The 14806-nt window shown below is 34.7% G+C and overlaps 1 protein-coding gene across 6 annotated transcripts in view; it reads right to left on the bottom strand.

Moving 5' to 3' along the window:
- The window catches only part of DENND4A (DENN domain containing 4A), a 123946-nt gene that overhangs the window by 75446 nt on the left and 33694 nt on the right, over positions 1–14806 (bottom strand). For all 6 annotated transcript variants that reach the window (XM_041743545.1, XM_041743548.1, XM_041743547.1 and 3 more), the window contains exons 2-4: positions 13944–14022; positions 7017–7349; positions 2020–2269 (exon numbers count right to left, since the gene is read on the bottom strand). In XM_041743545.1, coding sequence (XP_041599479.1) covers positions 2020–2269; positions 7017–7327 — 561 coding nt within the window. In that variant the 5' untranslated portion in view covers positions 7328–7349; positions 13944–14022. The remainder of the gene's footprint in view (positions 1–2019; positions 2270–7016; positions 7350–13943; positions 14023–14806) is intronic.

The raw sequence follows: 14806 nt of genomic DNA, 5'->3' as shown, positions 1-14806 counted from the left end.
ATCTGGTAAACTATGGTCTGTCTGCATTTGACCCAAGGCCTGTTTTTGTATACTTGAGCTAAGACTGTTTTTAGATTTTTAAAGGGTTGTTTAAAAAAAAGGGGGGGGCAACCCGAGTGGCTCAGCGGTTTAGCGCCACTTTCAGCCCAGGGTGTGATCCTGGAGACCCGGATAGAGTCCCGCGTCGGGCTCCCTGCATGGAGCCTGCTTCTCCCTCTGCCTGTGTCTCTGTCTCTCTCTCTCTCAGTATCTCACATGATTACACAAATAAAATCTTAAAAAAAAAAAAGAATGTAATAGAGACTATATATGACCTGCAAAACTTATTATTTAGCCCTTTATATGAAAATTTGCCTGTATCCTAAATTAGAATACTATTACAACAGTCCTGTTCAAAGAGTATTATGACTTGAATCAGAGTTGCGGCAATAGAGAAGGTAAAAGTAACGGTCAAGTTTAGGATACACTTTGAAATTAGAGTCAACAGAATTTACAGAAATAGTGAATGAAAAGTAGAAGAAAAAGGGTAAGGATTATTGCAAGGTTTTTAGTCTGAGTAACTAAAACAGTGGAATTTCCATTTGCTCGATGAGGAAGACTAAGGGCTAAACAGGTTGGGAAAAGCACAATAGGAATGGAGTTTCAGACATGTTAAATTTGAGAGGATTTATTCGATAAAATATTCTAAAAGAAAGAATTACAGAGGTCCAAGTTAGGCCAATAAATTTAGAAGTTATCCACTGATAACCTGTATTTAAATGATTAAATCATCAAAGGATTGAGTTTAGATGATAAAGATAAATGGTTTGAGGAATGAGCCCTGGGACACTGCATTGTGTGGAGGTTAGGGATTAGCAAAGGCAGAAGGGGAATGGGTAAAGTAGGAGGAAAAAGCAAGAGAGTACACAGTAAAATAATACATTTTATCTTCCTGCCACTTTTCAAGAAGAAGAGGTGATCAGCTGTGTCAAAACCTACTGAAAAATTACAAATTAAAACCACTGGATTCGACAAGAGCAATCTTGGTGGAATGAAAGAAACAAAAGCCTAACTAGAGAGAGTCAAAGTAAGGAAGGGGACAGACTATAGTCACTTTTTTTGAGATGTTTTATTGTAAAGGAGAACAATGAAATGAGGCAATAGATGGAGGTAGACATAGGGTCAAGAAGTTTTGTAAAGATGGGCAATATCACACATGCTTCACATCCTGGAGGAAATAATCCAAGAGAGAAAGAGTGATATTCCCAAAAAAGTAGGTAGAACTGCTGAAGCCAAGTACTCAAATAAGTAAATTTATGGCATCTAGTGCACAAGTGAAAGGATTATGCTTGGCTAGTGTATTACTTTTCCAGTAAGGGAAAAAATATTCTTTCAATTAAAAAGTAAGCAAGTAAACCTTCTGCACAGTTCCTTTTGAAAGTACAACTAGGGATCCCTGGGTGGCGCAGCGGTTTAGCGCCTGCCTTTGGCCCAGGGCGCGATCCTGGAGACCCGGGATCGAATCCCACGTCGGGCTCCCGGTGCATGGAGCCTGCTTCTCCCTCTGCCTGTGTCTCTGCCTCTCTCTCTCTCTCTCTCTGTGACTATCATAAATAAATAAAAATTAAAAAAAGAAAAAGAAAAAAAAAGATCACATCAGTGAATGTGATGACAAAAAAAAAAAAAGTACAACTAAAGTACTTTCCCAAAAATAAAATATCCAGCATCTTTAAGAACATATTTTTAGAGGTACCTGGTTGGCTTAGATGGTTAAACATCTGCCTTTGGCTCAGGTCATGATCTCAGGGTCCTGGGATCAAGTACTGCATTAGGCTCCCTGTTTTGTGGAGATCTGCTTCTCCCTCTCCCTCTGTCCCCAGCCCCTGCTCATGCTCTCTTTCTCCCAAATAAATAAATAAAATATTTTTTAAAAAACCAACACATTTTAAAACTCAGTTATCATGTTATGCTGTTTATCAGAGATTTTAAGTTACTCTCTTTTCATCAATGGCTAATTTTATCAGTACAAAAGTCACTTACCATACTGTTATTGAGATTCTTATCGACTTTGCAAAATGTGTGTGGTGGACTTTCTCCTTTACTGGGTATAATAATACATATGTCTGTGACGGCCAACGTATTCTGCGTCATGTTTTCAGAGGCTCTTCGGTAAGTTATATAAATTTTTTGTGATGAGGTACTGCCACTAATATTTGCAGGGTGTCCATAGGGAGTACTCTGAATAATTTCACATCCCTGTTTCAATCTTTCTTTCCAGTCATACAAAACCCTAAAAGAAAAATAAATAAATAATTACACAAATGCAAAACATCTCCAAATAGGATAGATAATATTGTCAGGTATCATAAACTGATCCTTAAAGGTAGTAGATATTCCAATCTTATTGCAAGTTTAAATTACGCAGTCCCATATAATAATAAGGGATAGTGGGTTCCCTCACCGAAAATTAAAATAGTGTAAGGAAAATTCAGATTATCTTTTGCATAAAACCACATAATGGCAATGAGTAATTGCAGAGGCACTTGCTTTAGCACTCCATTTAATAGATTTACTTATTTTTGTCTTTAAAACCAAGCAACTTCTTTAGAAAAAGCAACTTCATATTCTAGCCAAAGTTAAAATTTTACAAAAGGCTCCTTGCCAAAGAGTTCTTAAAGAACATGCTCACACACTTTTACCTCCAATGCTCCCTCAAATTTAAGAGACAGCTTTAGGTTTCCAAAAGAGAAAATAACCTCAAATCCATCTTTAATCAAAGAAAGGGGTGGCTTTTTTTCTTCTTCTTTTTCTTTATTGTGGTAAAATGATAGGCTTTTATTAAAGGTCATGCCAGCCATTCGCTCCTTAAATCTTCTAAAAAGTACTTGTGGATACAAGGGAAACGTCATACTGGAATAAATATTAGTCTGTTCCCTTAGAGAATTCACTGATTTGTACTTTACTGCTAAGTCCTTGGCATGGACAAAAAAATTTAAAGCTCAACTATATTAAGTGTGTTTCTGCATTTGCTATAAAAATTGTTAAATCAGGCAATATCCTCAACATCAGCCAGTACTTCCCTGTATAAAATCCAATTTTTCAGATAAAATTAAGTGTCAAAAATTGGTCAAATTATTTCTAATATAACTTTTAATTTCCCTTTTTGTCATGGCTGTCAGCAAACTTAAATTTTTCTTTCAACATTTTATTTCAAAAATTTAGAGCTAAATTTCATACTTAATCATAGCAACTCTGTTTATCCTAATGTTAGGTTAAATGCTTATTCCTCCTCCTCTTTTTGATTTGCTTGTTTTGTTTTGTTTTTAATCTTTAAAAAAAGGCAGGGGATCCCTGGGTGGCGCAACGGTTTGGCGCCTGCCTGTGGCCCAGGGGGCGATCCTGGAGACCTGGGATCGAATCCCATGTCGGGCTCCCGTTGCATGGAGCTTGCTTCTCCCTCTTCCTATGTCTCTGCCTCTCTCTCTGTGTGTGTGACTAACATAAATAAAAAATAAAAAATAAATTTAAAAAAGGCATTGTCACAGAGAGAAGTTAGACACATCTCAATTCAAATTTCTACTACCTGTTACTAGCTGTATTAGGCAGATATTTAATCTCTCTGAGCCTTGTACTAATCAGCCATAACATTTAAAAATCCAGGGGTGCCTGGGTGGCTCAGTTGGTTTGGAGTTCTGCCTTTGGTGCAGGTCATGATCCTGGGGTCCTGGGATTGAACCCCATATCAGGCCCCCTGCTCAGGGGGGAGCCTGCTTCTCCTTCTTCCTCTGCTTCTCCCACTGCTTGTGTTCTCTTGCTCTTTCTGTCAAATAAATAAAGTCTTTTTTTAAATAAATAAAGTCTTTAAAAACATTAAAATTCTAACCCACAGGATCTTGAGAGAGTTAGATGAGAGTATAAATAAGGCCTCCAAAATAGTGCCTGGAAAACAGATGCCCAACTGAAAACAAGAAAACAAAAATACAACACAAAACAAAAAAATTTATTGCCTCAAATTTCTTAAAGATATGGAATATAAGTACATTTAATACATAATTGTTGGGCAGCCTGGTGGCCCAGCTGTTTAGTGCCGCCTTCAGCCCAGGTATGATCCTGGAGACCTGGGATGGAGTCCCATGTCAGGCTCTTTGCCTGGAGCCTGCTTCTCCCTCTGCCTGTGTCTCTGCCTCTCTCTCTCTGTGTGTCTCTCATGAACAAATAAATAAATAAAAATCTTTTTAAAAAAATACATAATTGTTTTCATTCGTCAGCTATTGTGCTGTGCTGTACTTGTGTAACTATTTTTTATTTTTATACTGTTAGAAACTTTTCTTGTCTAACTAAACTGAGCTTTTCAAAGCCTCTTAAAAATGTTGCCCTATCCTCCACAATGACAAACAAGGGGGATATTTATGAGTGGTTAATTTATTCATTCCAGTTTAAGTCCTTTCTTCTTAGAGAATCTTTCCTATACTTGGAAAATTCCTCATCTCTAAACTAGGAAACTCCAGTACCCTAACAAGAATCTGCAACATTCCTTTCATTTCATCCACAAGCTATAATTCTGACAATGATCAGTGGTCACAGGAGCAAATTACCTAATCTTTTGAATAGATTTTCTTTTCAAACATTACCTAATCTCATAGATTTTCTATAAGAGACTCTTAACTATAGAGAACAAACTGAGGGTTGCTGGAAGGGAGGTGAGTAGGAGGATGGGATAACTGGATGATGGGCATTAAGGAGGGCATATGATATAATGAGCACTGGGTGTGATATGCAACTGATGAATCACTAAACTCTACCTCTGAAACTATTAATACACTATATGTTAATTAGCTGAATTTAAATCACAAAAAAATCTGACAGACAATAAAAAAAAAAATGAATGAGCTGATCCTAAAATTCATATGGAAATTCAAGGCACCCAGAATAGCCAAAATTATCTTAAAAAAGAATAAAGTTGGAAGACTCACACTTATAAGTAATGTAAAAAATTACTAAAAAGTTATAGTAATCAAAACGGTATAGTACTGGCACAAAGATAAGACATGTAGACAAATAAAACAGAATTGAGAGTCCAGAAATAAGCCTATATATCTATGGCTTATTAATTTTTTGAAAATCGGGAAAGAATATTCTCAACAGATGGTGCTAGGACAACTGGATATTCATAAGCAAAACAGTGAGGATGAACCTCTCCCTCAATTATATATAAAAATTAACTCAAAACAGATCAAAGACCTAAATATAAAGGCTGAATCTATGAAACTCTTAGATAAAAACTTAGGTGTAAATCCCCATGACTTTGGATTAGTAAAAACCTTCTTAGATATGATGCCAAACCACAAGCAACGAAAGAAAAAATAGATCAGACTTGATCAAAATTAAAAACCTTTCAGCTTCAAAGGATACCATAAAGAAAGTGAAAAGACAACCCACAGAATGGTGGAAAACATTTGTAAATCATATATCTGATAAGGGACTTGCATCTAGAATATGTAAAGAACTCTTAAAAGCTCAACAGTAAAAAGATATGTCAATTAAAAAATGGGTAAACGATTCTAAATAGACCTTTCTCAAAAGATTTACAGATGGCCAACAAGTACATGAAAAGATGTTCAATATCATTAACCATCAAGTGAATGTAAATCAAGACCACAATGACCTACCACTAGGAAAGCTATAATCAAAATGACAATATAAAATGTTGGCTAAGAGGTGGAGAAATTGGAACTTTCATACACTGCCGGCAGGATTGCAAAGTAGTGTGGTTATTCTGGAAGACAGTCATGCAGTTCCTCAAAAGATTAAACCTAGAATTATCATATGACCCAGGAACTGCACTCCTAAGTATATATACAGAGAAATGAAAACATATGTCCCTACAAAAATTTATATATGATCATTTCCAGTAGCATTTTTCATAATAGTCAAAAAGTGAAAACAACTCACATGTCCATCAAACTGATGAACAAACTGCATAAATAAATAAATAAATAAACAGTGGAACATTATTCAGTCATGTAAAGGAATAAAGTACTGACACATACTATAACATGTATCAACCTGGAAAATACAATGTTAAGAAGCCAGGAACATAAAGTATTCTTTTTTTTTTTGCCTTAGAATATGATTCTATTTATATAAAATCTCCAGGACAGGCAATTCATGGAGACAGAAAGTAGAATAAGCATTGCCTAGAGCTGAGGAGGTTAGACAGAACTGGATAGCAACTAAAATGAGTACCAGGTTTCTTTTTGGCATAATAAAAATGTTCTACAATTTACTGTGGTGATGGTTGCACAACTCTATACATACTAAAAACTACTAGATTGTACACTTTAAATTGGTGAACTCTATGGTATTTGAATTCTATCTCAATAAAGCTGTTATAGGAAAAAAAGAGCCCTAAGTTCAATATAGTATCCTAAGTAAAGCACTAATTTATCCCAAATCCTTGTTTGGTGCATACAGCCTTAAGCATCTCTCTACAATGTGACTGACGCTCAAAAGCCATCCTTTTCTAGTACTTTTAAAATGATTAAAATTCCTGTGGTTAGGATAATATTCTAGTTTCCTGGTACTTTTTTTTTAAAAAAGATTTTATTTATTCATTCATGAGAGACACAGAGCGAGAGAAAGAGGCAGAGACACAGGCAGAGGGAGAAACAGGCTCCACGCAGGGAGCCTGAGGCAGGACTCGATCTCAGGTCTCCAGGATCACGACCTGGGCCAAAGGCGGCGCTAAACTGCTGAGCCACCTGGGCTGCCCTCCTGGTATTTTTCTGTAGAAGTTTTCCACATCTTTCCCCTACATTTAACAGAAAGACACTCTGACAAGAAAAAACTGCTGGGAATCCATAGGACAAAGGGACACTCAAATGGTATAAGGAACACAGAAAGAGAACACAGCATTCTAAAAATGTGTCTATTTTTCTAAAGCTGCCATGTATCTATTAATGAACAAATTGAACAATAAACTTCAAAATCTACAAGGCATATTATTTTGATTAATGGCACAATTTTTAAATACCTACCCCAGATCTGTAAGTGGAGGCTTATCTCTTCCTCTTCTGTAGCAAAGGTAAATCTGTGGCCCCACAAGACTTCCATTATTGAGATCAGCCGACAATCCAGTTGGGGTAACATCAATACATATATAATCCCGTGGCACTTCTTCCCCAAGAGATTTAATAATCACTGAAACATCTGTGATAGGTTCTTTTGGTTTAGCTACTTTATGACAAGCATCATTGAAGTGAATTTCTTCTTCAAGAGGCTTTGAAACATCAGTTAATCCTGCTACAACAAAGTAGTCAGCAACACGAGGACCCTTATCTTCAATCATCTTCCATTACAGAAGGTTACATCTAAAAGGAAAGTGAAAGACTAGTATTCTCCTCTAATAAGTCAAATAAATAAAAGTGGTTTGCACATAAATAAGAATGAAAAACTGTAGAAATTTAGGTATTTAATAATTTCTTTTTTTATTTTTATTTTATTTTATTTTATTTTTTTAATTTTTATTTATTTATGATAGTCACAGAGAGAGAGAGAGAGAGGCAGAGACACAGGCAGAGGGAGAAGCAGGCTCCATGCACCGGAAGCCCGACCTGGGATTCGATCCCGGATCTCCAGGATCGCGCCCTGGGCCAAAGGCAGGCGCCAAACCGCTGCACCACCCAGGGATCCCTAATTTCTTTTTTTAGAGAAAAACTGAAGAACACTACTTTTCTGATAAACAGTACTGTTATATATTTCATTTTGATATGTAAAATGTATGGTTTTTTAAAAAATGGGAATATATTTAACATTATTTTTTGAATATAAAAGTAATGCATAAATTTCAATTTTTTACAACATGGAAGCCCGGATTCCTAAGTAGACAACAACAAAGAAACACATGCTTGTAAATGCAGACTAACCTGTAAAAATGAAATTCCCCAGGCCACAAACCAAAGACCAGAGTGCCGTGTGTAAGCTGATAATGGGTCAGGCAAGTTTGTGGATCTCCTCAGTAATCAAGGGTTTGTGTTTTAAAAGACATTACAGGGTCAAGAGACAAGGCTCTGGGACCACATAAGATAGGGAATGAGAACTGAGATATGTATCTGTATCAAAACAACAGCCTCAAAGGACTATATCTCCAATTAAAGAGTGGGTTTAAAAAATCCATCCACTGGTACAGGGAGATTTATAGTTTGCCTCAATCTGGGCCCAACTTTGGAGGGGGTAAAAATTCTCTGTGAATGCATAGTAACAGACCTACTCGTACTTGCATATGAGGTTTGACTTTAAGCTGTCTGTATAGTCCCAAGAAGCTCCAAACAGATATTAACAACTGTGTTCCCAGGCTAATGATACCCCGGGGGAAGCAAATACAAAACAGCTCTAGAAGGAACATCATCAGGTTTTTCCACAGATAAAACCCTTGCCGATGATGACCTCCTATTCCAAAACTACAAAAACATACAAAGAAAAACCCAGCCCCAATGAGTCTCAGCAGATAAAACAGAGGAACTTCAAATAATAAAAATAGGGCAGCAATTATAATAGTAATGCATACTTAAAACAAATTCAAAGAAAAAATACACAAAGTAGAATCCACTATGTATTTGTAAATACTTTAACAGCAAAATCTCATTCAGGTGTCATTTAAACTTTGTTTCTTTAACTAGGAGAATATATCCTCCACAGTACTGTCATTGCTTATAGGAAAAAAGTTTAATATAAAACAGGTATTTTCCAACATATGTCTCCTGTTAAACCTAGTTCTAATAAAGGCAAAAGAGGAGAAATAAATTAGATATATACACAACATGCCTCTTTTATAGATTTATAATAAACTATATAAATATGAAAAGCCTCAGCAGTCCTTTGATAAAGGCACCTATTAACTTTGCTTAGTCCAGGATTTCCCAAGTCTTTGAATAATGAACCCTATTTTTCCCCTTAAAGGCTAGAAAAAAACCCTTAAACATGCTTTAGAAAATGCTAGTTTAAAATAAATAACCTTTGTAGAGTATAAAGTAACTGAAGGCAAACAAATTTTTATGGAGTATACTTGTTTATAATTATCACTATTTTCATCATAATCCCAAAACATAGAACTTTCTTTATTGCTAATCTAATGAGTTTTCAGAATTAGCAACTTCTTTACACATAAGATTTCTGGAAAAAAGGGGGGGGGGTGTGCTTAAACTTTTCAGAAATGGCCCCTAGCCTGACAGGAAAGAGAAAGTAATAAGCTGTCTTCCTGAGAAGACTGTGAAACAGAGTCCTTACTCTCAGTTGACTACATATAACAGGTAGTCCACAAAAAGCAAGTAGTTTTACTCCAATGATCATCTATCCATTTCTAAAAAGGAGAACAAAAGCACCATTTTTTAAAGCACTTTTGTATTTAACCTTTTTTCATTTCATTACATAGTCTTTGAAAATATTTTTTAATGGTTGCGTAGTATTTTATGAACATAACATTACTGGTTTATTTGCTATTGTTGATCATTTTTACTTCTTTTGCTAATATTTTTAAATGCTATGATGAGTAATCTTGAACATAAACCTATAGCTACAACTCTTATTATTTCTTCAGAAAAAATTTATTAAAGTAGAATTGCTAGGTCAAAAGTTAATATAACCAAGCCTCTACATATATTTATTTGCTTTTATGTGTGCATGAATTTGAAGCTATAAGCTCTTGATAGACACAAATCTTAAAAATACCTTGGTAAACCACTTTCCTTTCATTATAATAAGGATTATTTAAATATTCTTTTTCCCAGACTCTAACTTCATGTTATTTAAGTTTATTTATTTATTTTTAAAGTAATCTCTACACCCAACACAGTGATTGAATCACGACCCCCAGGTCAAGTGTTGCATTCTCTTCCAAATGAGCCAGCCAGGTGCCCCTCTAACTATGTTAATTAAATGACAACATATAGTCACTATCACATACCATGTAGTTTTATGTACTGCCATGCAGAAAGAAGAGAAAAAGAATAGTACTACCATGAAAACATATATATATTTAAGGAGTTCTTTTTTTTTTTTTTTAAACTTTTTTTGTTTTATTTATTTATGATAGGCACACAGTGAGAGAGAGAGAGGCAGAGACACAGGCAGAGGGAGAAGCAGGCTCCATGCACCGGGAGCCCGACGTGGGATTCGATCCTCGGTCTCCAGGATCGCACCCTGGGCCAAAGGTAGGCGTCAAACCACTGCGCCACCCAGGGATCCCTAAGGAGTTCTTTTGAAGGTTGCTACCTTAGCTGTTGGAAATAAGCAGCTATTATACTAATAAGCAAATATTTGGGGGAAATTTATATGAAAAATTCATTTTGTTACATCTTCCTGATTCATAAATTTTGATGATTTGATCTCATTCAGAACTGAGTACAGTAAATAACTACTAAAGAGGAATAAATTATTGTTCTTCATCAATACATATAAGAAAATAATTTTAAAGTGGTAATAAAATCTTCTTACATTTATTGACAAAAAAGTAAATTACCTATTTCTCCAGTTCTCTTGCCTTGATGTCGTTGTTTCCCATTTAATCACTTGAAGGCGGAGAGTGGTTAGGAAGATAAACAAAATGTTTTAAGGCACTGCTGACCATGTATGTAATGCCAAGAACATAGCTGGCAACATTCCAGGTGACTTCTTGCAAGATCTAAATGCCCTTTAATTCACTCAGAAAAGTCTATAATACTGAAAATGCACCTCTACTTTTTATTATAAATCAACTGTTTTTAAAATACGTTTGAGGTTTAGAAGCTAGGAGGAAGACATTGTTAAAAATTACAAGGTAAAGAAAATACTGAAAATTTTTGATACAAATGAAAAACAGTATTTTCTAACAATTCCATTTAGCTAAGAGACTTCCACCAAAGTGTGAAAATTACAATCCTTGTGAAAAATACTACATATATATTAAGACAAAATGCCTTGTGTTGGCAAGAACTACCAACAAGTCCTTGGAAAAAACATTTGAAGAAAACATCCCTAGTCGCATACAAAACTTGGACTTTTGGTTTAGTACAGGAGAGCAAAAACCCCTAAACAATTAGGAGGTACATAGGTAAATTTCTTTTCTTTCTTTTTGTAAATAAATGTCTTTGAATTCATTTAAACTGGGGGCCATACAACACAAGCAGTTGATTCAACAATTTTGTAAGTAATCACAGTAATGGAAAACGCTGACACAATCTTTACCCAAGCTGGCTAAGAATAATACTACATTATTAACCAACTATTGTTTTTCAATTTTTCTTTGTTCAACATGATATAGATAACTTAAGAAGTTAGCTTATAAAATGTTTATAGGTATTTTAAAATTTGACATTCTTGTTTGGCTAGTATTTCACTTCAAATTTTATCTATTTTCCTTAAAAATAGAAAACAAGGAGGTGCTCTCTATTCCTAAAAGGTTTATGAGAACTAAATTAAGAAATTGTTATAAGAAAGTTCTTACTCATTCACAAACTAATGGAGACTGGTTTGTTTTTCTCCCTTTCAATACCTACCCAATCAATTCAGATTCTTTTGTATTTCTTCTATCCAGTACATCAAAGTAGTTAAGTATTTTCTAGCTAGGCTAACTCCACATACAAGAAAAGACCAGAGCAGAAAGGTAGATGAAAAAAAAAAATCTGAGCATAGAAGTTTTGCAAAGTCAAATTTTTGCAAAATTTGAAATGGTAAAAGGATCAATAGTCTTTCCGATAGAGAATGATAAATAGTCACAAACTCAAGACCTGTATGTGAAAATGGTCGATAACACAATGGATTAGTTAGACTATCCCTCACTCCAGTTCACTTGAGTAAGTAAGCTGAAAGAAATTTTCTTTTTTAAAAAAGTAACTCCACAGTTAAAAATGTAATCTAGCCATCCTCTACCACAGAGTCTCATTTCCATCTTTTCTAAACTTCATCTTTCATTTTTTTCCCAACACATCCTACAAATTTAGTTTTGCTCTCTTCCTTCCTCTTTGACAAACACTATTGCCTCTTCTGGTCAGTACATATTCATCATATTTGTTTTAAACTTAAGTTTATTTGGATTTTCATTTAAACTTTATGAATTGTACAAAATAACATAACATAAAAGAAATTTCACAACTCCATTACCAATAATAAATCTGATTTATGTTTGACAATGTTTCCTAGTCTTCTTTGAGAACAGAAAACATTAGTCCTCATGAACAATTACTAAATAGAATATAAATATTTATATATTTATTTAGTACGCAATCTTCTAAACTGTTATACTCTTCATAATTATACTTAGTGGTTACATAACATTCCATCAGATAGAACTATACACTATAACCACTACTCCATTTTTCCATTCCCAGCTAGTATTGAAAGTATGATAGACAAGTGCTTAAAAATATACTTGTTAAATGAATTAATAGTCCACTTTATAACCCTCAAGGATAGGTCTTTTTTCCGTAATTCAGAAGCAATTTTCTGAACCTCAATTACCTTAATACTGTCTGTAGTTGTTGAATGTAGAGCAGATATAGATAACCTAGATGATTTGAGTCTAGAAACCAGTAATTAAAACCATCAGAGCCTTAGGCAAAATTAGAAATTTATTGAGTGATTCATTCATTCAATGTATTTTTCATAAATACTTACAAAGATCTGACACTATTCTAGGAGCTGGTGATAGACAATATTGATGATAGCCATAGCCTCTGCCTTCAAGGAGTTTTTCTTTCTAGCTCTACTTTCTCACATCTCTGTCTATATTTTTATCCCACATCTAGTCCTCTTTTCTCCTATCACCCTTCCAGATTCCAAGTGCTGGACTTCAATCTGTCCAGTTTCCCTACCATTCCCTCCACCGAAAGCCCCATGCATAGATGTGACCCCTACTTTATTTTCCTTTTCCCCCATCTCCTTGAAAGTTGGACCCCTTCAGCATTAGTACTCTATGGAATTTTGAAAGGAAAGAAATCTTATTTGCATATCATATTTAACAGTAGGGTGACCTTTTATTTTTAATTAATATTTTACTGAAGATTTTTTTCATGATTTTCAAAAAATTTTATTTTAATTTTTATTAAAATTCAATTTCCCAACATACAGTATAACACTCAGTGCTCATCTCATCATGTGCACTGGGTGACCTCCTTTTAAAAAGGTTCAACTTACCCAAAGCAAATGTGACTTTTTTTAAAAAAAAAAAAACAAGCTTTAGTAACCCAGAATAATGGACTATGGTGGGGCAAATTTCTTCTCTAATTTGGGCTCACCTCCTCTCTCAATATCTATTTCCAAGAAAAAAACCAACACACACAAAACAAAACTATGTAATTTGAGAGCTCCCTTTTGGATGATTACTCACCTTTGAATTTTTATAAAAAGAAAAAAAAATCAAGCTGGGAATAACAGACATTTTGAGGGGAAAGGATTTTATTACTACTCCTAATCTAATCCCTCATTTTAAAGAAACTAAAACACAGAAAGTAGTTCACTTAAGGATATGTAGCTAGTTAGCACCAGACAAGGCAAGGACTCAGTCCAGTATTTTTTATATTTGAGGATGTTGCCTCTACTAATGGTCAATAATAGTGACTCAGGGTACATCTTTTTTTTTTTTTAAGATTTTATTTATTTATTCATGAGAGACAGAGAAGGAAGCAGAGACACAGGAAGAGGGAGAAGCAGGCTCCAAGCAGGGAGCCCCATGTGGGACTTGATCCCAGATCCGGGGATCACACCCTGAGCCAAATGCAGACAGACACCCAACCCCTGAGCCACCCAGGCGTCCCGACCCAGGGTGTATCTTAAGACATCTTTCAATAAAGCTATATTGTATCACTTGTTATTCGTAATCATTATGTGGTGAATATATGCCAAATTCTTTTAAGAGATGGTAAATTAACCTTTCAGTGTTTCACACAGAAAACAACTAATAGAAACAAATCAAAATGAAAAAAACTACTTACACATTACTGAAGGTCTTTCCCTGAAAATGATGCCAGGTCTTAATTTCTGAATTCTACAAGCCTCAGAGTTTGAGAAATACTGTGTGGAAAGAATAAAAATTGAACTTAAATTAATTCCAGTGAAATATTTCCCCTAAGATGCTTGTAGATACTTAACAATAATTTTCAAAGAAAATGACTGTATATATTGTTTTCATATGCTTAAGACCCAAGACAAGACCCAATAAGTCATTTTCAACCAGAACACTATTCTTCTTTGAACATATTTAAGAATACCTACATATTTAAAAAAAAAAAAACAGCAGATAATGGGGAGAATCACAGAGAGAAAAATAAAAAAATAATGGCACAAAAGAGTAAATGTGTACAAGAACAAGAAGTATGAGGAAAAAAATGGGGCATGATGTGGTATTTCAGTTCTACAGAAAAATACACACATTTAAGACAATTTAAATATGGATGCAAGTAATTTCCATTTATATAAGTTTTAAAGAAGTCTACACATAAAAGTATTTTCCCTTTATCACAGATTTTATTATTAATTTAAATTTTAGGTAGTTAACATATAGTGCAATATTGGTTTCTGGAATAGAATTTAGTGATTCATCACTTACTTACAACACCCACTGTTCATGATAACAATACCCTCCTTAATACCCATCACCCGTCTAGCTCATCCCCTACCACTTCTCTCCATTAACCCTAGCTTGTTCTCTACCATTACGAGTCTCTTAGAGCTTGTTTTCCTCTCCCCCCCTTTCCCATATGTTCATCTATTCTTTCTTAAATTCCACATGAGTGAGGTCATATGGTACTTGTTTTTCTCTGACTTATTCACTTAGCATAATATACTCTAGCTCCAT

Source organism: Vulpes lagopus, chromosome 2 (assembly GCF_018345385.1).
Source record: "Vulpes lagopus strain Blue_001 chromosome 2, ASM1834538v1, whole genome shotgun sequence".
Lineage (NCBI taxonomy): Eukaryota > Metazoa > Chordata > Mammalia > Carnivora > Canidae > Vulpes > Vulpes lagopus.
This window is presented reverse-complemented; position numbering and strand designations above follow the sequence as displayed.